The sequence below is a fragment of the Barbus barbus genome (genome assembly GCF_936440315.1).
Source record: "Barbus barbus genome assembly, chromosome: 27".
NCBI lineage: Eukaryota > Metazoa > Chordata > Actinopteri > Cypriniformes > Cyprinidae > Barbus > Barbus barbus.
In genome coordinates, this window is record NC_136755.1 from 19,885,590 (window position 1) to 19,912,341 (window position 26,752).

The 26,752-nt window shown below is 36.4% G+C and overlaps 1 protein-coding gene across 2 annotated transcripts in view; it reads right to left on the minus strand.

Annotated features, from left to right (window-relative positions):
* Positions 1 to 26,059, minus strand: part of LOC306846912 (uncharacterized protein) — a 27,734-nt gene extending 1,675 nt beyond the window's left edge. Inside the window, exons 1-6 of one of the 2 annotated variants that reach the window (XM_079380607.1) lie at positions 25,532 to 26,059; positions 16,522 to 17,344; positions 8,234 to 8,422; positions 7,143 to 7,218; positions 6,272 to 6,328; positions 2,176 to 2,301 (exon numbers count right to left, since the gene is read on the minus strand). In XM_079380607.1, the coding sequence (XP_079236733.1) occupies positions 2,176 to 2,301; positions 6,272 to 6,328; positions 7,143 to 7,218; positions 8,234 to 8,422; positions 16,522 to 17,344; positions 25,532 to 25,631 (1,371 nt within the window). In that variant the 5' untranslated portion in view covers positions 25,632 to 26,059. The remainder of the gene's footprint in view (positions 1 to 2,175; positions 2,302 to 6,271; positions 6,329 to 7,142; positions 7,219 to 8,233; positions 8,423 to 16,521; positions 17,345 to 25,531) is intronic. The other variant, XM_079380608.1, reaches the window with a different exon arrangement.
* Between the last annotated feature and the right edge of the window lie 693 nt (positions 26,060 to 26,752).

Here is a 26,752-nt window from a genome sequence, read left to right on the forward strand (position 1 = left end):
GAGCTGGCCATGAGCAAGTAATCAGCTTGCAGGAATGGATCTCGTATTACCAAGCTGAATTAATACAGAGCGCAAGTGAAGTGCAATCCTTTGTTAAAGTAGAGGGGTGCTTAATCTTTTCAAAACCCTTGTAATACCTTATTTTGTGGCTGTCAAATTTACTAGACTGAGTGCCCGCTAGTTTCTGTCTAGTCTGCATATAATTGCTATGCAAAAATCTAGCATTAGTCACCAAATTCAATTTAAATGACTAATTGTTGTATCAGTAATTCAATTCTTAAACCGATTAGATTCAAAAGCCCAGTTTCTGCTCTTTGAATAAACTTTTAGAGGAAAGCAGCTTTTCAAACTTAAGGGGTCATGTTTAGGTGGGAAACTTTGGTACTAGCTTAATCTTTTTTTTTGTTTTGTTAGCAATTTATGGGCAGAATACTTACGCTAATTTGTGAGTATAACTATCAATGAGTGATGGCAGACTCGATAAGCAACTAAGCACAAAGCAAAGTTACAGTTCTACTATATTCACGTTCAAAGGTTTGGGATCAGTAAGATTTTAGTTTAAGTCTCTTATGATCACCAAGGCTGCATTTCTTAGATCAAAAATACAGTACATAGAGTAATATTGTGAAATATTAATACAATTTAAAATAACTGCTTTTCCATTTTAATACATTTTAAAATTAATTTAGCCGAATTTTCTTAAGTGTCACAAGATCTTACAGAAATCATTCTAATAGAAATCATTGCTGCATACAGTATATAGAGGAAAACATTACACTTTTTAAGGACTCTTATGAATGGAAAGTTCAAAAGAACAGCATGCATCTAAAATACAATGTGTAAAAGTCTTTTCAATTTCATGCATCCTTGCTGAATAAAAGTATCATTTTTTCAAATAAATCTTACAGAACCCAAGTTTTTTTAACATTCTTAAATATATATATATATTATAAAAGAAATCTAAAATAATTTTGTAAAATATAATCAATTATAAATTGTAAATCAATAAAATTAATTTTAAAAAGAGGAAAATTGCCACTTATAAACAGTGACATGTTTTACATTTAGTTCTGTTATTTGAATCTGTAGCCATTTTTCAACTCACAGCCAGACTGGACAGCAAATGGCAAATGTCATGAAAAGTATTCACGGTTTGTCATACAAACCCAAATATGTAAAGTCAGGACAGTCTTACAATTAAGCATTGATATGAGGGTGAAATGTCCAGTGTGGTTAGCAGTACCTGAGGAACGCTAAAGCCATGCACAGATGCAAAGAAAGAGTGAGGAGGAGCAGTGAAGGGGAAAAGAGCAGTGTAGTTCAGGAATACACTGGCACTCAATTTGGTACTGGTAAAATGTTTTATTCCAAACAAACTGGCTTTATTTATTTTCATTTGCTTTAAAAAAAAATGAATAAAATTTTTTTTAAAATTCAATACACCAAAATAATTAGAAATCCATTAGTTTCAAGACACAATGAGCATTCAAATTGTATTATACTGCATATAAATATTAATCCAAGCAGTATTTGTATATATATATTCAGACATACGCACTGAATAAGTCAACAAACATCTACAAATCTCAATATTATTATTTTTTACACAGTCTAAATAGCTACATTATTTCCCACAGATGTTTTGTATTTTATATGAAAGAACACCAATGCATGCTGACTTGAGTAAGGCAGGACAGACAGGAGTTCAGAAGGTGACAGCGGTAAAGACTGAAGGTCAAAGGTTGAAAACCTGGCAGCTAAACCTTTGGGTTGTGGGGTGAAGTGTTTCATAGCGTAGCGTGACTTAGCGGAACACAGTATAACAAAGCTTGACATAACACGATGCAGCGTGACATCAGTAGGGACAGCAAGCAAGGACAAGGTGAATGTGGCAACGCCAATGTGCTGGTAAGGTACTCTGGCTGTAAGAACTCCACCGTGTGATGATGACAGAATACAAACATAAGTTAGCATGCTAGTTCAGTGCTTGGTTTGTGTTTTGAAGCCCACATTGAGCCATCTTGAGGTGAATGCAAGGAAGCGTGCCATGTAAATGTTTAGTCCACTAATTAGGGTATTTTAGCAATTTCAAGGTGTCAAATGTGTCTTGCTACAGTCACAGCGCCAGCTTGTGGCAAAAGGGTGTTACTACACGTTGTTCTGCATTGAGTTTACCTCCTCCGCATTGTCTTCTGTGGCGGCCTTGTCGTTTTCCAGTTTTGGTGTGAGCGAGTTCTGGTTGTTCAAAGACTCGTCCTCTTTAGGGGGACATTTGCATGGGTCTTCTTTGCAAGTGCAATCCTGCAGAGCGACACACATACACACAAGATGACAATGAGGGGGAAAAATAACTAAATATTTCACTCCACCCTTTTACACCTGGCATTAACATCTCAAATGTGTCTCCCGTGACCACTTCCAATGCAATCACACACATAAAGCTATCATATGGACTATTTCTGATAGCTGTGGTTCATTTTGGAGCTTGACAGCCCCTTAATGACTGAATGGAACGGAATGAGGGAGAGTAAATGATAAAACTGTCATATTTAGGTAAGCCTCTATTTTTTGTGCAATTATGCATTATGCCAGTCTGTGACTTAAATTGTCTGTTTGGAAGTCCATTTCTATCAACAGAAGAAAAATAATCAATTATGAAAAGTTAAAATAAGACAATTAAGACAATTTAAAATGATGATAACTGTTTCAATTTCAATTTATGGCTTGAAGATGACATATTTTGTAATTATGACTTTGTAACAAGTCAATTATGAGAGTTTTGACTGTCATAATTTTGACTTTTGTCACAAGATGTTTGCCAAAATATCAGTATTCTCATAATTGACTTTGAATGTCAATTTTGACTTTTGATCTCATAATAAAGTCTTGGTATCTCATAATTCACTTGGTGTATCAGCCTTGACATTTGGCAAAAGTTTGACTTTCATTATTGACAAAGACAATAATGAGATCAAAAAGTCCGAATTTACATACTATCTCAAGACTGATTTAATATGTCCGTTTTGACTTTTGAATTCATAATTATGACCTGGTCAATCATGAAAGATTCAAAATTATGCCAAATGTCAAGATTGACATTATACCAAGTGAATTATGAGATTAAAAGTCTAAATTGACATTCAAAGTCAATTATAAGATGGTATGTCAGTTTTGGCTTTAGTCACATTTGAATCTCATAATTAACATCATAATTCTCTCATAATTAAGTCATAATTATGAGATCAAAAGACAGTTATGAGATTCTTAGTGTTTCAATTTTATTTTTTCTGTCAAAACTTTGGTGGAAATGGGATGTTACATATGAAGATTGAGTGCATTTTCAAGATGCACTGAATGCAGTTTACACCTCAAGCTGCTTGTCGGATCACCGGATGTTAATACCAGATGTAAACAAGGCACCATAACAAACAAAACTGTTAATGAGGTGAGTGCATGGATCTGGATTCAGTTTTTACTTCACAGCTGAGTGTAGTAAAAGGTAAACTTCAAAGCATAAACTGATCCACAACCAGGAATTTCAAGGGATATCGGCAGTTTTTACTATTTCGCAAGAGACGTCAACACACTATAAGCATTATGGTTACATAAACTGTATAACCAGCACTAACAGTAAACCTTATTTAGAAGGCATTAAGCAATGTTTACTGCTGTGCACTAATGCTTGTCATTAAAATAATTTGCTTAAAAGCAAAGCTTTTTTTATACTTCTTGCTACCTGTGATATCCCTTTTGGAACCACAAAGGCAATGATTGTACATGCCATGGGGAGGAAAGAAAAGAAGACTATTCATGCTGCTGAAATCAGACATGTGTAAATTCTCATTCTCAAGAGAGAAAATGTCAAATAAATTCTCCCCGGAGGCAGTAAGACAAGTAAACAACTCACAAGAAAGCAAAGTCACCTAGGGATATTTTCATAGCTCTTTCGTCTATGTTCTGTCATCAATCAGCCCTCATTTCTTGCCTCATCTCAGTCTTGCTCTATTTCTGCTCCCTGTTGCACAGTGAAGCTGTCAAATTCTTTTAATCATAAAAGAGTCTCTTCCACTATGAAATCACTGGGGGAATGGACCGGCAGAGTTGAACGAGGTGAAGAAATTTCATTTGTGAAGGCAATACAACGCCCACACAACCAAAAGATCATCAGAAACTAGACCTCAGAATAAACAAATGGCCTAAATCAAAATGCAGCAGAACAGGATCTGACAAGTTCAAGGTTCACCAGGTACTGCAGGGTAAAAGGTGAATATCAGTAAGACCGCTGTTTGGTCCTCCTTTAAAGATCAAATGTTACATGCTCATCTGAAGGAATAGGTTGGAGTCTGTTTGTGGAACATTTATTCATGATAATCTACTCTGAAAGATGACCCCCAGATGGGAGCACAGAGAAACTATCTTTTTCACACAAAGTTGAAATGTTTCTCCCTTTTTTCATCCATCTGTTCATAAACTGTCAATGTCATGATATCAAAAGGCAGTTATTTTTGTAAATCGCTAGTGAGATTAATTAGGGATGCTTCAATATTAAGTTTAATTTGGTAACACTAGGACCAATTCTCACCTTTAACGAGTTACTTATTAGCATGCCTATTATTAACATATTGGCTGTTTACTAGTATTTATAAAGCATATATTCTGCATGACCATGTTCTACATCCCTAATCCTACCCAAAACTTAACAACTACCTTACTAACTATTAACAAGCAGCAAATTAGGAGTTTGAGGCAAAAGTCAGTTAATGGTTTGTTAAAGTGAAAATCGGACCTTAAAATAAAGTGTGACCTTTAACTTCAATAAGCTGTGAAATATTTCAGTAACACTTTATTTTAGGGTCTCTTAACTAGTTGCTTATTAGCATGCATATTACTAGAATATTAGCCATTTATTAGTACTAATTAGGCACATATTAATGCCTTATTCTACATGAACCTATTCTACATCCCTAATCCTACCCAAGACCTAAACTTAACAACTACATATCTATTTAACTATTAATAAGCAGCAAATTTATTGAAGGAAAAGTTGTAGTTTATAGTAAATAAGTGTTCCCTAAAGTGTTACCAATATTTCTAGCTTTTAATTCCAATCACTTTAATATCTCTTCTAAATAAAATGTTATTTTTTACATTTATTAAAATTGATCACTACAAACAAATAATTTAAAAAATAAATGAATTTGAATAAAGGACTTATTTCATAACTTCAAATTATATATATATATATATATATATACACATATACATACATACAGGTGCATCTCAGAAAATTAGAATATGGTGAAAAAGTTCATTTTTTCTTGTAACATTTCAAAAAGTGAAACTTTTATATATTTTAGATTCATTACATGTAAAGTAAAACACCTAAAAAAAAATTGTTTTAATTTTGATTATTAGAGCTTGCAGCTAATGAAAATCAAAAATTATTATCTCAAAATATTAGAAATATTTACATTTAAGTTTCAAATGTAAACTTTTTCACCATATTCAAATTTTCTGAGATGCACCTATATATATATATATATTCTATATCATAATATTTCTTATATCATAATTATGACAAAGTGCCTCAGTGTCTCATTTGCTCATAATTTTGACCATTATGTAAAAATGTACAGTATAAAAACAGATGTTATAGATTAGAGATTTTTTTAAGAGTATATTTACCAATTCATATTATTAAATTATTTGTGTTTTTATGTTATCAAGATTAACTTGCTTTTAGATGATGGCAACGTTAATCTACATGTAACAGAGGAAATGCACAATTAGATATTTGATATCAGACAATACAAATAAACAATATATATTATTCAATAATAATAATAATAATAATACCACCAGTAAATTATATAGTACCGATATTTCCTTAGAATCATGAATAGAATAAAGTATATTGACCAGTAGTCAACACAAATTTCTTCAAGTTCGCCATGTTGTTAGTGCTTTGAATGCTGCGAGGAGGTTAACAGCTGACAGTGATACACTGCGCTCTCTAGCAGGATGTTAAATTGCAGGAATCACACTAAAAAGTCACAAAAGCAACTATGGTGAGGAAGCGTCTATTTTAAACCTCTAAATCTATTAATACTCGTCTATGTCATTTCATAGTAAGTAAAGGCTCAGGATGTGTTTTAACCACGATAGCGGACTTTTAAGGTGAGTAATAATGAAGCTACAGGATTAAAACGTTTTATTTGAATCAGCAGGGTATCAAAGCGCATTGGGAGGAGATCAGATTGAGTCCTCTTACCTCGCTGCAGGGATCTTCTTTAGGTTTATATTCCCATGTGTATCTGCTCATGGTTTTCTAAGGAGTGGTGTGGCGAGAGAGGATTACTCTACTGACACACTTCTGGTACTTCATTATATTATGCCCTCTTAATTAATTGACACCTCAGCCTCAGGAGATATTGACTATATTCTTTGTACCTTGTATAAAACAAGTCAGGACTAAAACTGTAGGAAAAACATTGCATTGATTGCCCAACCGCTCTACACAACCGCTAATATAATGAGGAGCATCTCGCTGCAGCCCACAAGATCCAGGGGGCGTGGTTGGATCCAGATCCAACTCCTCCCACCTTACACATACCTAAACCTACCCATCTCCACCCCCTGATCCCTAAACCCACCCATTTCCACCCCTAAACCTACCAATCTCCACCTCCTAGATGTGGATCCAACCACGCCCCCTGGATCTTGTGGGCTGCAGTGAGCCCTACTTGAATATGATCAGTATGTTTGGAAACATATAAAATAATCCAGTTTCTCCAATGCTTCATGCAGCCTGTAGTACTTCACATGACCTTAGGTGGCACATGCGAGTCAATGACAGAAGGTAAGGGAAAGAGTGAGGGATGAAGAGGATGGTGTTTCTATTTCTCATCTTAATGATAAAGAAGAGTGGAAAAGAAAGAATTCCAACATGAAGAAAGGAATAAGACAATAAGCATACCGCCTAAATCGAAAGAGAGAGTGAGCACTTTATACTTCCAGTACTCATGCACAGGAAAACAGAGGGGAAGAGAGGAAAGGAAAGTTACCTGGCACATAATGTTATCATAGTAAGCCAAAGCACGGGCATGGGGGAGGTTAGTCGGGGTGTCACACAGTTTCCTTACATTTGCCTGAGAGCCCTCTGCGGCGGTGGACAGCGAGAAGTTATCAATGTGCTGCTCCGACTTTGGGCGGAACTTACTGAAAGACAGAGAGAAAAACCAACAGAAAATAATTTAAATAAAACTAAATAATAAAAAAACATCATCTGAATTTGAAAAATTGCAAGTTTTCTTGTCCCTAATAATGAACATTGCTTAGAGAAAACTTTCAAATTGAACTGCACCAGTGCTAAACTATATATCATATAATCAACAAAAACTATCAATATATTGCATAAAGTTAAAAATCTGCTGCATGCCCTGGACATGCCCACATCCTGTCACCATTGGTCATGTGGCCGGAAATCGCCAGTTCTCCACTGAAATAAACTGGAACATGTCACTTTGTCACTGCATGTCGCTGGCCTTTGTGCTCACCAAAACTCTATTTCTTTGATCAAAAACAGTAAAAATACAGGGATATTGTGAAATATGACAACAATTTAAAAAAACTGTTTTCTATCTTATTATATTTAAAATATAATTTATTCCTGTAATAGGAAAGTGGAATTTTCAGCAGCAATTACGCCTGTCAACAGTGTCACATGATCCTTCAGAAAAGGATCATAGAAACAGAAAGTGGCTTGGACATTATTACTCTATGCATTCAGTGGATTAAAAGCTCAAGTTGTTTCTGCTACACGCACACATGCACACAGGTGTTACCTGCAGCAGATGGTCCTGATGAGCAGTTAAAACTCAACCTAAATTAATTTGAACTGTTGTCATCTTGTCTTCATCACTATGCTCCCCTCCTATTCTCCCTTCTCTTCCACTCCTCTGCTCTCCATCTCACCCCTCTCTTGAACTGTGTTTAAATGCCTTTGGCTGCACGGTATATAGGTCACTCTCTCTCGTGTAGCACTGTCAGATTGGCCTACTTTTAGCAAAAAAGGGTGACATCATTGTGTTCAAAGCCCATGTTAACACTGTACATTTTATTGTACTCCAGCGTGTATGTGCAACAGTGTATTCAGCTCAATCAACTGATATTTAAACCATCAGATCTTAAACTAAGACTCTATAAAAATTGTGTTTTTACATGCGAGTGTCACCTGTGCTTGCGAAGTCGTCTGTTTTCAGTCTTAAGCACGTGCATCCTCTTGGAGAAAAAGACTACAACTATAAAGAGGAGGAGCAACATGATGGCAGCTCCGCCCACTGCTATACACATCACTTGGAAATCTGAAATGACTGACTCGCACCTGGAGCCCTTGTTCCAGATATACTCCTGAATGTTACACCTACAAACAACAGAGAGAGGTGTTAGAAAAGAGGAAGTTGAGCGATATTCAAAACTGGAATATATAATAATTCACTTCTGTGATGATTTAATGACAGACGTTTGGGACAGTGCAGTAATAACTTTCAAATAACTTTCAAATGCAAAAGAAATTGAATGAAAATGCAACAGATTAGGAACTAGACTGATTTAGATCCTTTTATTGTCCAAATATTGTTTTTCATTGATCAGGAGACACAAGTACTATTATGGCTTACAGATTTCTCCTAAAGTTCATAAGAAGAAGTCATGTAAGTGTATATAGCAAAGTTCATATTAAAATAATGGGCTTAAGTAAAATTTAAAAATCTTTAATTAGTTTGGAATAAAATCTAAGAATAGTTTGTACTGTAACTATAGAGGGAAATCTCATTTAATATATTTTTCCTACTTGTATGGGAAACTATTGGCAACAGAAACAATAAATGTAGAAAAATAAGTCTAAAGGGGAAATTGTGTGTTAATGCAAATGACACAACCAAACTGGCCATAAAACATATCTGTGTGAAGATGAAAGAAAGTGAGAAACACTATAGTGTTTTGTACAGAGTAAGTGTGTTGTGTGGCCTGTTGACCCATTTATGATTGCTATGATTCTACTGCAAGGTTACAGCAGACCTTACAGGGGTGGTGATGGCGCAGTGGATAAGACACATGCCTTTGGTGTGAGAGACCCGGGTTCGAATCCACTGTGAGACACCAATGTGTCCCTGAGCAAGACACTTAACCCCTAGTTGCTCCAGAGGCGTGCGATCTCTGACATATAGCAATTGTAAGTCGCTTTGGATAAAAGCGTCAGCTAAATGAATAAATGTAAATGTACAGCTGCATGACTGGACAGATGGACATGCATGTGCTCCTCTATTAGTGCCGGTCCCATAGAGAATAAAGCACCTGAGCTGTGCTCAATTCACAGCTTCTAAAATAGATTTACAAATTCTCTCATTAACCAGTGTTGTCAGTGTGTCTGAGGTGCTCGATATCTTATTGGATGCTGGATCTATTATTTTTCTATTATGTAATGTATTTTAGCCCTTATGGTACATTGATTGAGACACAGGTAAATTACAGCTGTGCTGATATTGCTTTTATACAACAGTTTAATAAAGAAGAAGTTACTATTGAGTAACTTATATTTTAGACAAAATATTGCAAGTTACATTTTTATTGGTGGAGCAAAAACAATTGTTTCAAATGAAGCCAAAGCAAATACCATTAAAGGGTTACTCCAGCCCAAAATTAAAATTTTGTCATTAATCACTTACCCCCATGTCGTTCAAAACCCGTAAAAGCTTTGTTCATCTTCGGAACACAATTTAAGATATTATGGATGAAAACGGGGAGGCTTGTGACTGTCCCATTGACTGCAAACTGCGTATGCTGTTCTTTGTCAGCTGCAACCACACGGATACGTCTTCTACGTTAATTTACGTTTTGATTTGAACGAAAACAGCGTATCCGTGTGGTGCGGCTGACAAAGAACAGCATAAGCAGTTTGCATCCAGTGGATACTCTCCAAAATGGCGCTACACTGGAGCCAAATTGGAGGAGCCAAATTGTTGAATAAAGTCGTTATTTTTGTTTTCTTTGCGTAACGTTTCACCACTGATGGCAGATGGACTATTCTGACGATGTCTTTCATACTTTTATGGACCTTGACAGTGTTATTTACTTGGAAGTCAATGGGACAGTCAAAAGCCTCCCGGTTTTCATCCAAAGTATCTTAAATTGTACTCTGAAGACGAACAAAGCTTTTACGGGTTTTGAACGACATGGGGGTAAGTGATTAATGACAAAATTTTCATTTTGGGGTGGAGTAACCCTTTAATGGTATTTGCTTTGGCTTCATTTGAAACAATTGTTTTTGCTCCGCCAACAAAAATGTAATTTGCAATATTTTGTCTAAAATATAAGTTACTCAATAGTAACTTCTTCTTTATTAAACTGTTGTATAAAAGCAATACCAGCACAGCTGTAATTTACCTGTGTCTCAATCAATGTACCATAAGGGCTAAAATACATTACATAATAGAAAAATAATAGATCCAGCATCCAATAAGATATCGAGCACCTCAGACACACTGACAACACTGGTTAATGAGAGAATTTGTAAATCTATTTTAGAAGCTGTGAACTCAGCACAGCTCAGGTGCTTTATTCTCTAGTCACAAGCACTCCCGGTTTTTATCCAAAATATCTTAAATTGTGTTCCAAAGACGAACTAAGCGTTTACAGGTTTTGAACGACATGGGGGTAAGTGATTAATGAAAAAATCATTTTGGGGTGGAGTAACCCTTTAAACTAACAAACATGCCATATGATGCTGGGCAAGCACAAATCACAAATATATACTTACACTCTGCAGCCTATGGGTACATTTCGTAGTGAGTGAAAGCCCAATCAATAGTGCACATGCAGGAAATCATTGCTCAGTGTGCATGTAGGCCATGTTTACTATTTAGCCTAAAAAGATCAATTTGAAACTTAGTTTTATGGTCTAATGCTAACTACCCATTAATTTAGTGTAAACCATTGACTGTGCTACACAAACGCATTCACTATCAGAAAATGCACCCATTGACCCCACCACCCCCTCCACCCCACAAACCTTATGTTCATCTAATAGTTCACTCTTTATGTGCCCTACAAATGGAAACCTTTACTTTTCTAATAGCTAATGAGCTAATGCTTTTCTGACCCCGCTAATGTAGACAGCACCCTGTCATGCCTTCGCTCAGCGATCGACAAGTTAGCCCTGCGGTTTGTGCGCCACACACCAAAATCCAGTGCCTGACTGAAAGTTACTTTTACATTCAGAAATGGAGATGGACTGAATGGGGTTTTGCTTTTTTTAAATTTGCATAATAATAAAAAAGGACAAATAATAATAAAAAAAAAAAGATCAGTAAATAATTTAATATAATTTAATTAATTAATTTCCTTAGTTTACATTGTTATTATAATAAATCAATACATTGGTCAAATAGATTGTTATTGTTAAAATAAATAAACACATTTGAATATAGCAAGATCACAAAGTCAAACTATTCTTTTCTGTGGAATAATGAGCACTGATCAATTATAATAAGGCAGGAAAGAAAGAGTCTGTGCTGATTTCATTGTGACTTTAAAACTGTGGATAAGGGTTTCGCAGTCTCCAATGTGGAGCGAGTAGTCATCTGCTCAAATACACAGCTTAACACATCACATCATCTAGCCTTGAAGCTTCACTACACACAAATAAGATTCTCAGAACCTCACTATTATGGCCCAAAGCACCAGCTTGAGGCAGGGTCTTTAGCTCTTAAACTGAAACACACATTCACAGATCTGGGCTCTGACCCAAATCCCTTTGAGCAAATGTCTAATAAGGTTCTGCACTGGCCTCTGAGTAGAGTTGTCCAGTAGTGGATGCTGGTTCAGTATAGAGTGATATGATGCCAAGCCATGATGACAGGCTTGAAGTGTGGAACTGAAATTATAGCAGTTGTTTGTGAGATAAATGCTAAACATTCTTAACATGCATACAGGAATTCAACCCATCATCTCAAGAATGAGGAATATACAAGTATTAAAGCAATCTTCTGATTATGACTGTCAAATTGAATACATTTCTGAAAAAAAAGAAACAGCTGAATGTGTACGTCAATCTCCATTACTGAAATTAGTTAAAAATGTTAAAGTAATTTACAGTTCCTTGGTGTTTTGTAAAAGTATTTGTAAATAATAATGGTTTATGTATATACAGTTATGGCCAAATATATTGGCACCCTTGGTAAATATGATCAAAGAAGTCTGTGAAAATTAATCTGCATTGTTAATCCTTTTGATCTTTTATTTTAAAAAAAATCACAAAAATGTAACCTTTCATTGGATAATAAGAATTTAAAATGGGGGAAATATCATTATGAAATAAATGTTTTTTCTCAAATACACGTTGGACACAATTATTGGCACCCCTACAAATTCTTATGAGAAAAATATCTCTGAAGTATATTCCCATTCATATTCACAATTTTGAGCACTCCAGAGTGAATATGAACATTAAATTATCCAGCCAGGGCTTCCTGTTTCACAGAAATATGAATAGGAGGGAAAACAAAGCCCAAATTCCCTAAATCATCCATCACAATGAGAAAAACCAAAGAATATATTTCTGATGTGCAGCAAAAGATAATTGAGCTTCACAGATTAGTGAAGTGGCTTTAAGAAAAGAGCTAGAGCAGTGAGAATTCCCATTTCCACCATCAGGGCAATAATTAAAAATTTCCAATCAACATAAAATGTTACAAATCTGCCTGGAAGAGGAAGTGTGTCTATATCGTCCTAATGCACGGCGAGGAGGAGAATTTGAGTGGCTAAAGACTCTCCAAGGACCACAGCTGGAGAATTGCAGAAAATAGTTGAGTCTCGGGGTAAGAAAACCTTAAAAAAAAATTGTCAAACAGCCCCTACATCACCACATTTTGTTCGGGAGGGTTTCAAGAAAAATTCTCCTAGCTCATCCAAAAACAATCTCCAGCATATTCAGTTATCAGACACGACTGGAACTTCAAATGGCACTGGCTTCTATGGTCAGATGAAACTAAAAAATTAGCTTTTTAGCAGCAAACACTCAAGATGGGTTTGGTGAAACAGGGATAAAAAGTACTCCATGTGTACAATGAAATATACTGCTGTATTTTTTATGTTTTGGGCCTATATTTCTTCTGGAGGTCCTGGACATCTTGTTTAGACACATGGCATCATGGATTCTATCAAATACCAACAGATAAAAAATCAAAAAGTGACTGATTCTGTTAGAAATCTTATAATGGGCCATGTTTGGATCTTCCAATCGTACAATAATCCAAACACAAACCTCAAAAACAACACAAAAATGGGTCACTGAGCACAAAACCAAGCTTCTGCTATGACCATTCCAGTCCTCTGACCTGAACCCTGTAGAAAATGAGTGAGGTGAACTGAAGAGAAGAAGCACCATCATGGAGCTGGGAATCTAAAGGGTCTGGAGTGATTCTGGATGAAGGAATGGTCTCTGATCTCTTGTCAGGTGTTCTCTAACCTCATCAGGCATTAAAGGAGAAAATTTTGAGCTGTTAAACTGGCAAATGGAGGTTTCAAAAAGTATTGAATAAAAGGGTGCCGTTAATTGTGGCCAATGTGTATTAGAGAAAAACATTTATTAAGTTGGTTTGAGAAAGACAATTTACTGAAATGGCTCAATCAATCTCCCCTTCTGCGTACTATTTCTAACCCATTCAAACTCATCTATCTAATATTTCTAATCTATCTATCTATCCATCTATCTATCTATCTATAATCTGACTATATCTATCTATCTATCTATAATCTGACTATATCTATCTATCTATCTATCTATCTATCTATCTGTCTGTCTGTCTGTCTGTCTGTCTGTCTGTCTATCTTCATAGCAACACTCTAGCAACCATCCAAGCTAACAACTACCCTGAGCAACTACCCTGAGTACCCTAGCAATTGCATAGTAACACCCTAGAAACCACATAGCAACACCTTAGCAACACCCTAGCAACCACATAGCAACACCTTAGCAACCACCCCGGGTAGCATAGCAGCAACCACCCCAGGTACCTTAGCAAACGCATAGCAACACCTTAACAGCCACCCGGGTACCTTAGAAACCACATAGCAACACCCTAGCAACCACCCCAAGTACCCTAGCAACTCCAAAGCAACACCCTAGCAACCACCCCGGGTACCTTAGCAACCACATAGCAACACCTTAGCAACCGCCCCGGGCATACAAGCAACTGCCACGAGCAACTGCATAGCAACACCTTGGCAACTACTCAGTGTACCCTAGAAACCGCATACCAACACCATAGCAACCACCTTACCAACCACCAAAGTTAGCCTAGCAACCGTCATAGCAACCACTCTGAGGTCCTTAGAATCTGTCTATCTGTCTGTCTGTCTATATGTCTATCTATCAAACTTTAAACTTTTCAAACTTAAACTTTTTACACTTAAACTTTTTAAAAACTTTTCAAACTTTTTAAAACTTTCTGCTCCGGCTTTCTCAAGCCAACTTAGTTTCATAATGATATTTCCCCCCATTTTAAATTCTTATTATCCAATGAAAGATTAGATTTTTGTGAATTTTTAAAATAAAAGATCAAAAGGATTAACAATGCAGATTAATTTTCACAGCTGCCTTTGATCATATTTACCAAGGGTGCCGATATTTTTGGCCATGACTGTAGCTTCTCATTTTGTATTCTAAAGTTGCTTTGCAAATAGTTTCCGATCTCATCACTCCTGACATGTTTGACAATGTCCAGTTCTTGTCAATTTTTATTTAAATCTGATTGACTATCATATGGAGCAGAGTTTCCAAAAAAAAGGCAACTGTGAAACAAGAAATACAGCCACAGTTGTGTGACATAAATGTCACATTTATGAGATACGTTAGAATTTTTGTATGTTAAAAATGTTCATGGTTTTTGCATTATGTGCTGGATAATGATTAGGAACTTAAAATTATGCCTAATAGTAATAAGGTATGGCATTTTTAAGCCTTGTCGCTATGAATGACCAAGAAATAGACTTTTGAAGGCACCAGGAAAGTGTTACTGAAGGACACTGATGAAGAAAAAACTGGATCGTTCAGTTCTACCCAACTGCACAAAACATACTGGATCAAGTAGCTATATTTAAGGCAACAGCTAATGATCATTGATATTTCTAGCAGATGGAGGGAAAATAATAAACTGAATAAGTGCACTGTTGGCATAGTTTTGTCACCAAACATTTCTACAGCAAGATGTCTTCATTTTCTTGTAGCAGCAACTAGCACAATGGCTGAAGAACTTTATATATTATATATCTTATTTGTTTTATATATGGTAGAGTGTTGTTACATTAGCCATTTAAAAATAAAGGCCAAAAAGCTTTCTTATAAACCCTGTGGCAACTGCCATACAGTGTAAAATTGCATGCATGACCTGGTTAACCCAGTCCCGCATGTTTGCATGAGCTTGGCCCAGTTTCAAGATCATTGAGGGTAGGCCGTTTACTACTATTCCCAAGAGATGTCTTCAACTGAGACTCAATCCCTCTTCAATCCCAACATTTGATGTAAATCATAATCCCGCACCATGAACAGATGTAAGAACATGACTGAAGGATTGAGTTACATCTTCATACTCATTATGAACGTTTGATCAGATGCCACCGATGCTTTCCGCATTCCTTACACATTATAAAATACAGCTCAAACGTGTGATGACACCTTTCACAAACCAGTTGAAATATTTAGATGAAAAGTGCAATCTATTAAATGTTAAATATTAAGTGTATATCAATGTGTTCTTCCATTAATTTGTAGATCTTGTTTTGTGTGTTTTTTGTGTTGGCTAAGCAGGCCAATTAGAGACAAACACTCTTTAATGTTCCATTAAATACACATGACTAATTAAAACTGAACCTAAACTATAAAACCACTCGAGATCAGTTAAAACCATATTAGACACTGGTTCATAGGTTCACCAGATTAACGCATTGCAGTGGCAAACCAATGAAATTACAAAAATGTTTCAACAAAGAATGACATAAAACTCGTTTGCTGAAATCAAGTGACTCCAGTTTGATACAAGTCCTGAAACACTGATTCGAAACAAAAGATTCTGAAATTTTTTGAAGCTTCATGAAGCAGCATTGTGAAAGCATTCATCACTAATTGTTTCAACAACACAAAATCCTCAATTAAATTTGTTCAACAAAACAATATTTCTTTAAATGGACTTTTTGTTCAAACTTAAATTAATTGTATGGAAAAGTTTTCTTCAAAGTAAACTGATTGCATTATGATTAAGACCTGTTCACACCAAGGATGATAACTACACACCATATAATATTATTGGAATCATTTTCAGAACATTTTCTTCCAGATGATGAACGATGAAGACACTGACAGCCAATCAGATTCCACTCGACATGTAAAGAATGCTTATATACTTATCATTACAGTTATCGTTCTTGGTGTGAATGGGCCTTAACACATGTATGAGTGCATCTTACCGGCAAAAAGCGCCAATACCATCAACCACATAGCACTGTCCTCCATTGAAGCAGTAACTGGGGAAGATGTCACATGACGAGAGACATGTGCCATTGTACTGCACAAATCCATAAAGACAACCAGAGTTGAGCACATCCGATGCTCCAGGAGAAGTTTCTCCAGATCCATCATCAGAGGTAATAACTCTAGTGTTGGAGGGAACTGTGCTGGCTATGAGAGCAACATTTTCATCTTCCATGTCAGGTGGCGTTGGTTGGCTCTCCTCTAGATCAACTTCAGTGGGTGAATAGTCAGGTGACAGATAATCATAAAAATCAGAAAGGGTCCAGGAAGTTGGATCTCCACCCTGGAGCTCCTGAACCCAAGCAGGAGGATCAAGAACATGCTGTTGGTGAGAAGGATTGTAAAAATTGACCGTGATAACTTCTTCTGGTTGGGAAGAGGTGGACTCGGGAGGAGGACTCGTGACAAGATCTAACAATGTTCCATCTGCTTGTAGTCTCTCGCTCTTCCAGCGTGAGGCGCTGTCCTCGATTCTCTCCTCTTTAAAATCCAGATGGGACAGGCCACGTATCCGGGGTTCAGCCAGCATGGGCAGCCGGGCATCTATTGTCAGATCAATGAGGCGTTCCCTTTCGGCTGAATCAACTGTACTGGTTGAGGTTTCTCCACCGCTGCCTGACTCTTCTCCAGCTCGTGGTTTTCGAGAGTGAACCTGGGCCTGGGCAATAGGTGTGACTTCACCAGGAAGTGCAGGCTTAAGCCCCACCCCATTCAGGTCTGAGGAATTAGTGCCAGTAGAATTGGAGATAAATGAACTGCCTGGAAAACAAACAAATAATAATAAAAGTTAGTCACAAACTCTTTTATTTATTTCTCTGTATAAGAACACTTTCACAAGCGCTCACTGCTACACTGCAAACTCAGCAACTCATGCAGAGAGAGAAAAAAGACATAATATATACTCTGTATCACACACACCCGGACAAATCTGCTTAATTATACATTGCTGTGAGCGAGGACCCAGATTTCTTTCCAAAGCGGCTTGTGGTAGCTGGATTAGCAGCTCTGATTTATTAATGTACCCCCCTAAATCTGGGCTAGGATTGGGATTCAGATTAGGATTAAGGGCTATAGGTTGAGACTTGCATTGGTCAGTCTGGATGGGTAAACTTTAATGCACAAAGATAAACACACAATGGGGAATTCCCCTTTAGCACTGGAAAATCTCACTGACCTAATTGATTATCTTTTACTGCTACTGAAAACCAATCTAATGCAATCTACCTCAAAATGAACACATGTGGAAATATCCTTTTTATTTCAATCCCTGATCTACATTATTCCATTGTTGCAAAGCTGAATTTTCAACATCCCTTATTCCAGTCTTAAGTGTCACATGATCCTTATGAAATCATTCTAATACTATATACTCAAGATACACAAAAGATGTTCTTTTGAACTTTAATTTAATTTAAAATAGACATCTTTTCATACCAATAATAAAAAAAAAAATCTGAACAGTAGAGCATTTTAAACAATAACCCAAAAATACACGTATATATAAAAAGCGTTTGTGCCCAATTGGCAAAAAGCCCACTTTGATTCTGCTTGAGCATTTACATTAAAACTGTAACAAAAAGTAGATCTGAGGAACATTTACAGTCAATTTTTACAGATTGTCTTTTAGCAATCTACTTTAAGTATTTGACTAACAGTGTGAAATTCTGTTTCCATGGACATTCTTGGTTTAATTCCTTTTTATTGTAAATTAATTCCAAGTCACACATCAACCCCTAACAGACATCACTCACACACAGTTGCCAAGAAGCAATGTAAAGGGGCTGCTATTTTGGAACATCTCAAAAGCCATGTAAAACAGAGACCCTTCTGTCCTCTCCACTTGATTCACTTCCTCTCTTTCTCCCATTCATTTATTCACACAATCCCCCTGAGAGGGTAATGGAGATGGCAGTGGGTGCATAAATTATTTCTCACATACCTCACGTGATGTTCAAGTATTCTATTAAATTCTTATCTAATTTCCCACCACTAAAGTTTAATTTCTAAGCAAGAGTTTGCTCCTTCTACTTTTATTTTGAAATATTCAAAAGCTAAATGCTACACTGGACTGATGAGAATAAAACACAGTCAGCCCTCAAAGACAGAGCAAGCGAGAGGCTACAAGAGAAAAACAGTCGTTTTGATTTGCATAACTTCTTGCGAAGGGGTCAGCTGACAGAATAGAGAGGTTGGGGGAAAGAGTCTTGTTGAAAGAAAAATAACACAAAACACATGCTATAATGGAGTGAAGATGAGAAAATGTGACAGTGAGAGTGTATTTCTCCTTCCGCCCATTTGAAGACCAGTGCCAAAGCCTTTGAGAAGGATTTCTGTCGCCTATTTAGTAAGCAAGTCAAGACTGCAAGAGAAAGGGGGATAGAGAGAAAAAAGGGGGTAAGATGATCGAGAGTGAGAAAGAAATAGGGAAGATAAGTATTTTCTCATGACCTCACCAGTGAGACATTTAAATGTGTAAGAGTGTGTGAAAGTATGCCGTCTTCATTCTCTCACTGTGCTCTTGGCCTCTATTTACAATCAATACCACATAAAATCTGAATCAAATCAGAATATAAATAAATGATGATCAAGGAAGACCAATCTAAACATGAAACTTCAGTGCTACAGTACTGTAAAGCAACTGTCTCTTCACCTTCATTAAAAAAGCAGCACACGTTCTTCCTGTCTCTGGTTGACATTATTTGCTTATGTAACGCTCTTGAGGGCAGAAAAAAAGACTTGTTGCAGAGCATGGAAAATTGCAAATGTCAACTCTTCCTCTCTTCTCTCATCCCTCGTACTATCTTTCTCTCCCTCGATCTCTGATGACCCAAACAGACCTGTGATCTGAGGGAGTATTTGAGGTTACATGCCAAGATGCTCCATGAAAACGTCCATGTACACAGAAAATGCATTAACAATAGAATTACAATGGCAGAAAGGGTTAAATGGAATTATGAATAGAGAACAAAAGAAAATATTTAGAAGAATGTTTTGGTCTATAAAATACAAGTCCAAAACAACACTGGATCCCATTGCCTTTCTTTGAGTGCACAAAGGGCATTTTAAAATATATTCTTTTTTGTTTAACAGAAGATTTCTAGGTGAACAATTTCAATTAATGTTCAAAATGTGTTAAACATAGCTGATTAGTACATTCTTATTTGTAGTTGAAACCATAATTAAATTAGCCAAAGTATGTAAAAGTCAGCACAAAAAGACAAATCATCGATTTTCAAAACGCATGTTATTGATCTTTTTGTGAACAATTCATCCATCACATATACTACATTTTATTTATTTTTTTTGCCTTAAATCGATTTTCACCAGATATTACTTCGGTCTGGTGATTTATGCAGGACTTAAAGGGATAGTTCACCCAAAAGTGAAAATTCTGTCATTAATTACTCACCCTCATGCCGTTCCAAACACGCAAGACCTTCATTCATCATCGGAACAAAAATTAAGATAATTTTGATGAAATCCGAGAGCTGAAGATAAGAAATTGTTGAATAAAGTTGTTATTTTTGTTTTCTTTGGGCACAAAAATTACTCTCGTAGCTTCATAAAATTAAGGTTGAACCGCTGATGTCACATGGACTATTTTAATGATGTCCTAACTATATTTCTGGGTCTTGAACGTTTCTGTTGTGTTGTTGTCTATGGAGGGTCAGTAAGCTCTCGTATTTCATAAAAAATATCTTAATTTCTGTTATGAAGATGAACGAAGGTCTTACGGGTTTGGAACGACGTAAGGGTGAGTAATTAATGACAGAATTTTCATTTTTGGTTGAACTATCCCATTAAACCTTTCTTACAATTGGCTGCAAGCTTGCAATCAGATCTGCCTCCATCCAATCAACATCCAATGGATAAAAATCCTGATTTACATTTTTATAATCCCCTTTGGATGTACAGCACCACACAGAAGAAAGGATCTGTCACTTTTTCCATTTCATTGTAACTTTAAAATGCAAGGGGCAGAGACTGCGCATTACTTTGTGAATGACAGGCGTTCCGGTTTCTGTGGGCGCAGATGCCATGTAGGCCTGCCAATTTATTCTACTATGCAGCCAATGCACCATATGTAAGAGGCATCTTAACAATTAACTCACCTCACCTTAATTTCAAATCTGATGACTTGGTCTCCTAAAGGCAAGTGTCATTCTAAGCTCTGCTGAATAAAATCCACACTGGCACCCATGTGTTTAGTTATAAATAGTACTGTGATGCTGCTTGGCTGGGGAGTTGGCATGGACGTCCTTGGCATCAGGGATGGGGTGTAGGTTCACAGCAGTATCAGTGCAAAGCCGAACAGACATATAGAGATACCAGACCTGGTGGATTAACAGTGCCAACTCCATGCCCCACCCCAACCTGTGCTACTGTTGTACAGCATGACCCATTAATAGTTATGCCACCTAAATTAAATATTCGGGCCAAAAACTGCACTCAATATAATGTATCAGATAAATGAAATGTTAGTTTGGGCACATGCATGAGCCAGTAATGAGTATTAGAGCAGATTACAGAAGATCAGTTAAAAAAAAATCCAGTTCACTCTAATCTCGATTTAAGAGGGAAAGCCAATTGTTTGTTTCACCATTCATAAACAGTATGGCTTTAAGATTTATTGTAGCATTTTGTTTATTAAAGATATTCAAAGAATGCAAAAGTTAAAGAATGATATCTAGAACTATAAAGTTTTAATTTTTTCTAAATCTATGAGTCCACACCACAACTATAACAACAATGTTGAAAACACTTTCAGAGCCAGTCAGAAATCACCTGACTTTAAAGAGCTTGAGCATTTAAAGCATCAGATGACATATGCAGCGCATGTTTATAATAAACAGAACATTATCATCCATTGGTGTGGATGCCAATTTCATACTGGTAATTTTTTACAAATTTTTTACACAACCTTTACTAATTAAGCATTAAGATTATTTAATAAATAGCTTTTAATAAATAATCCTTTTAGTTATTCACATTAACATTGTAAATTTATAATTTACTAAAATAATTTTAAATGATAAAACTATAAAATATTATACGTGTAAAATATAGAATCACTTGGACATGCACATTTAAATGACCAGTTTCAAATAATGCTTGCAGAGACTAAAAGAAATCTGATTAATATTGGTCTATGCAAGCTGTCATGCGTGGATTTCTCGAAATCAGAATTTTGTCTTAATCAGATTAATGCTTTTGCGTTACTGGTTTATTATCAGAATGTCCAAATTCCAATTGATGCAAGAATATTTTAGTGCATGTACACATGGTCAATGTGTGTGCACAGCATCAAGTGTTTGAAAGAGATTGGTCTCCTTGTGTGTCTAGAAATGTCATTGAGATTAACAAATACAAAACTTGATCAACAGCGGAATGATTAATTAAACTGTAATGTTTTACTGGACAGACGCTGAAAACCAGCAAGTGTCCAACAGGTTGTGTAGTTCCATAAGTTTCCAACAGTGTAGGCAGCTCTAGTGTCAGCGTTTGGCAGGATAAATACCGTTGGCCCTTACTGGGAGCTCCATACGGGCAGGCTAGGCGGGCGCTAACACTAGCTCGTTGACGCTAATGCTCATTGACAGTCTCTGCTGTTATGAGACCGCAGTGGCAGATGGCTCTCTTGTGCCATGCATGGAAAGGATCTAAGCAAGTTTAGCGAGAAAATGCCCTAAAGAAATGATCTGAGGCTGGTTTTAGACGTTTTAAAATAAACATCAAGACAGACATGGTTCAAAGACTAAATCTGTGCACTTTTTGTGAATGCACCCTGCTTGTCGCTTTTTATTTCTCTCTCTCGCTCTCCTAAGTTTGAGGATACGAGTACCAGGTCTTGGCAAAAACAACAAAGAAGAGTAACAGCCTTTTGTCACAGCGTGCCCACAAATTTCAGTAAGGCACTAGCAATGCATGTTCAATTATAGTAATGATTGTCCTTAGTTTAACATAACAACAAAAGAAACACCAACTATAAGTAAAAGAGGGAATAATAGCAACTGGCAACAAAACACAACATTTCAGCTGAAGGAATAGCTCTGAAAAGTGGTTTGACTGAATTCAATATAAAATGATGTGACATTTCTGAAAGGATAAATGACATTAAATGGGGATATTGAGGGCAGTATCTTATTTAGAGAATTGATGGATTGTAAAAAGTGGCACCTTTGAGAAGTGGTAGGAGGTAATGGTTTAAAAAAAAAAAGAAAAAAAAAAAAGAAGAAATTTTGAAAAATTTTGATTAAGATGACATCTTTTTGTTTGGAATAATGTGCACGGATTAATCATTCACTTTATGGAAGAAGTGCCAGAGGAAATACAAAAAAGTAAAAAAATTGATTGTGTTGACTTGAGTGATGTAGTCAACCGATATATTGGCTGATATTTGTCCACTTACCAGTGTCAGCCGATATCTTGTTTGTTTTTTTTCCCTGTGCAGCCAATGTTTCAGAAAGAACTTTTATTTTGACAGTGCCAAGAATGCCAGCACCTTGCAGTGGAGATGTGGACGTACACTTTAAATTCTTGATTTCAAACTATGCTATATGCTATATCCAGTTGGCCTCCAAATATTTATATTTAAATACAATTGTATAATATCATACTTAATGGCCACCCTAATATCTGCATCAGCCATAAAAAAAAAAAAATCCATATCAGTCGACCACCATTTTAAAGCCCACCTTCTGCAGTCTATGGCTAATCAATACTGTCAATCATCGTTTACCAGGAAGTGTGTTAATCAATAATTCCAGCAACATTTTACAACAACTGCACCATTTACAGTGGTGTGAAAAAGTGTTGGCCCCCTTCCTGATGTTTTATTTTTATACATGTTTGTCACACTTTAATGTTTCAGATCATCAAACAAATTTAAATATTAATCAAAGATAACACAAGTAAACACTAGATGCAGTTTTTAAATGAAGGGGTTTTTTTTATGAAGGGAAAACAAAATCCAAACCCACATGGCCCTGTGTGAAAAAGTGCTTGAGATCTATCAGTCTGGAAAAGGTTATAAAGCCATTTCTAAAGCTTTGGGACTCCAGCGAACCACAGTGAGAGCCATTATCCACAAATGGCGAAAACATGGAACAGTGGTGAACCTTCCCAGGAGTGGCCGGCCGACCAAAATTACTTTTGGGAAAATACTCTGTGGACTGATGAGACAAAAGTTGAACTTTTTGGAAGGTGTGTGTCCCATTACATCTGGCGTAAAAGTAACCCAGCATTTCAGAAAAAGAACATCATACCAACAGTAAAATATGGTGGTGGTAGTGTGATGGTCTGGGGCTGTTTTGCTGCTTCAGGACCTGAAAGACTTGCTGTGATAAATGGAAACATGAATTCAGCTGTCTAACAAAAAATCCTGAAGGATAATGTCATCTGTTCGTGACCTCAAGCTGAAGCGGACTTGGGTTCTGCAGCAGGACAATGATCCAAAACACACCAGCAAATCCACCTCTGAATGGCTGAAGAAAAACAAAATGAAGACTTTGGAGTGGTCTAGTCAAAGTCCTGACCTGAATCCTATTGAGATGCTGTGGCATGACCTTAAAAAGGCGGTTCATGCCCGAAAACCCTCCAATGTGGCGGAATTACAACAATTCTGCCAAGATGAGTGGGCCAAAATTCCTCCACAGCGCTGTAACAGACTCATTGCAAGTTATCGTAAACGCTTGATTGCAGTTGTTGCTGCTAAGGGTGGCCCAACCAGTTATTAGGTTTAGGGGGCAAGCACTTTTTCACACAGGGCCATGTGGGTTTGGATTTTGTTTTCCCTTCATAATAAAAAAACTTCATTTAAAAACTGCATGTTGTGTTTACTTGTGTTATCTTTGATTAATATTTAAATTTGTTTCATGATCTGAAACATGCAAAAAAAAAAAAAAAAAAAAAAAAAATCAGGAAGGGGGCCAACACTTTTTCACACCACTATACATGTACATGGATTTGTTAATGATTTTAAAAAGCAAAATAAAATTTATTTATAAGGCCGTTATGAGTGCTTAGGTCAGATTTCTCAGCAGAGCCTGCTTGCTTAACGTCCTGTGTTGATGAAAGATGCATGTCACTGAAGAGTGATGCGATGCGATGATGTTATGTACACACTTTGGGAAGTCTGCCAAGAGGTCAGAGGTTAAGCAAAGTGCAAACGTTTAAAGCTTCTTATGTAAATGATAATTTGCTGCTTTACACAGTCATTAGTTTGGCCAAGGCAACAGTAGTGTGATGCAGGTCAACCACACCAAAGCCAGTTGACCTAGTCTTCAGATGCTGTTGCTCAGCAACAATTTTTTTTTAAAGGACCACAAAAAAAAAAAAAAGAAAACAAAAAAGGTCACCCTCTTATTCCATAAATATGTGCATTATTTGGTAAACTTAAAATTAGATTTAAAAATGAAGCATCAAATACAGCTGCAATTAAAATATGCACATGAAAATTTTTGACATGAACATGAAAAACATTTGTTTTGCAAGCCAAAAGTAAGTTTTCTATTATCCAGTCTAAAATACATAATACATGTTTTAGACGAAGTATAAAATCGAGTAAATTATTTAGTCCATGATTAGCCATGAGTTACTAAGTACATTTTTAAAATACATTTCCATATTTATAAAAAACCACCAAAAAAAACCAATAAGGTGAAGAAAAAAAGGCTGTGTAAAACATTTTCTCTCAGTTATGTAAAACGTCTGTACTTCTGAAATTTAAATTCAAGTGTGCTAACAATTTATTACATAACTTCACATGTAAACACCCATTTATCGCTAGATCCGATAATAAATTATGGAGTTTTATTACAATGTGTTTCAAATTTGCACAATTTATACCCTAAAAAGCTCCAACAGGTCACAGAAAAAAAAACTACGAAGGTCTCTGTTAAATGCAGGAAAGGCAGGCATTTAGAAAGATTATATAATAATACTCACCACCATTAACACACAAAGGAGCGATGTGAAGAAGCAGGACGCTGGACAGCACCACTGACTCCCAGCCTGCAGAAAACAGCGTGCGCCTGGACTGCATCATGACACAAACTGTCTTCCAAAACAACTTCAAATGAATCAGGTGGATCTTCTATTTAAGATATAGTCATACAGGAGAAATTTGAGAGAATTCGAGCAATAATCCTGGACATAAATCTCCTTAGATTGAATGCGTTACGAAGCGCGCTGCTTCATGCCAACTTCGGATGTTGTCTTCAGTTGTTATTCCTCTTTGGTTGAGATTCAGGCCACCCTTAGTGCCGCTAGGGACCCGTCATCTCTTATCAAACTCAAAAAAGATGTCAAGACAGTTAAATGTGTCTCATTAGTAATGAGACCAGTATCAGGCGTCCACTGAGGAAGCGGAGAGTTTCGGTGCTACAGACTACAGCAGGCTAATTCCAGCGGACTCCTCGCGCGCACACTCCGCCAGCGCGAGTTTTATATTCCAGTCGAACTCACTGTTGATGTGAAGTCATCTGCGCATGCGCCTCCTTGTTACCGACAGAATTTGTGTCATATGTAATAGAATTACTGAAAATGTCAATCAGCTCAGGAGTAAATATTTAACATTTACGGTCCCCAGATGCACTTAAATTCGCTTAGATACAAAATATTGACATTGAATTTGTTTCATTATAAAAAATGTAACTGAGCTCTTTGAACTGAGGTACAGAACTGATGCAGGCGGCTCCCCCGAACAAAGCGTCTGAAATTGGGTCACCCATAAACGCCAGTCCAAACATAAGCAAACACCGTGTAGAGGGGAGGGACACTCCAAAACTAGTTCTTCTAAAATCAGTGCGATCTGTGAAAATGATCCTTGCTCAAAGGGAAAATTTATATTTTTTAACCAGTATAACGTAGAAATATAAATTGTATTTATGAATATGTAGAATTAAGGTTTTAGGTTTTTATTTATAGTTATTAGGTTTTATTGTAATATTTATAGTTTGCATATTAAGTTTTAGTAATTCTGTAATTTTAAAATAGCTTTTAATTCATATTTTCAGTTGTCATTTTGGGTTTAGTGTTTTGGGCTGATGGAAAATTTGAATTTTTTATACACCTTTATGTTGTTGCAAACTTGTGACTCTTAAGTCGAACACACAGGACTCTATTAAAGGAAAATCTAGCTGCTCCTTTCAATACAATAAAAGTGTT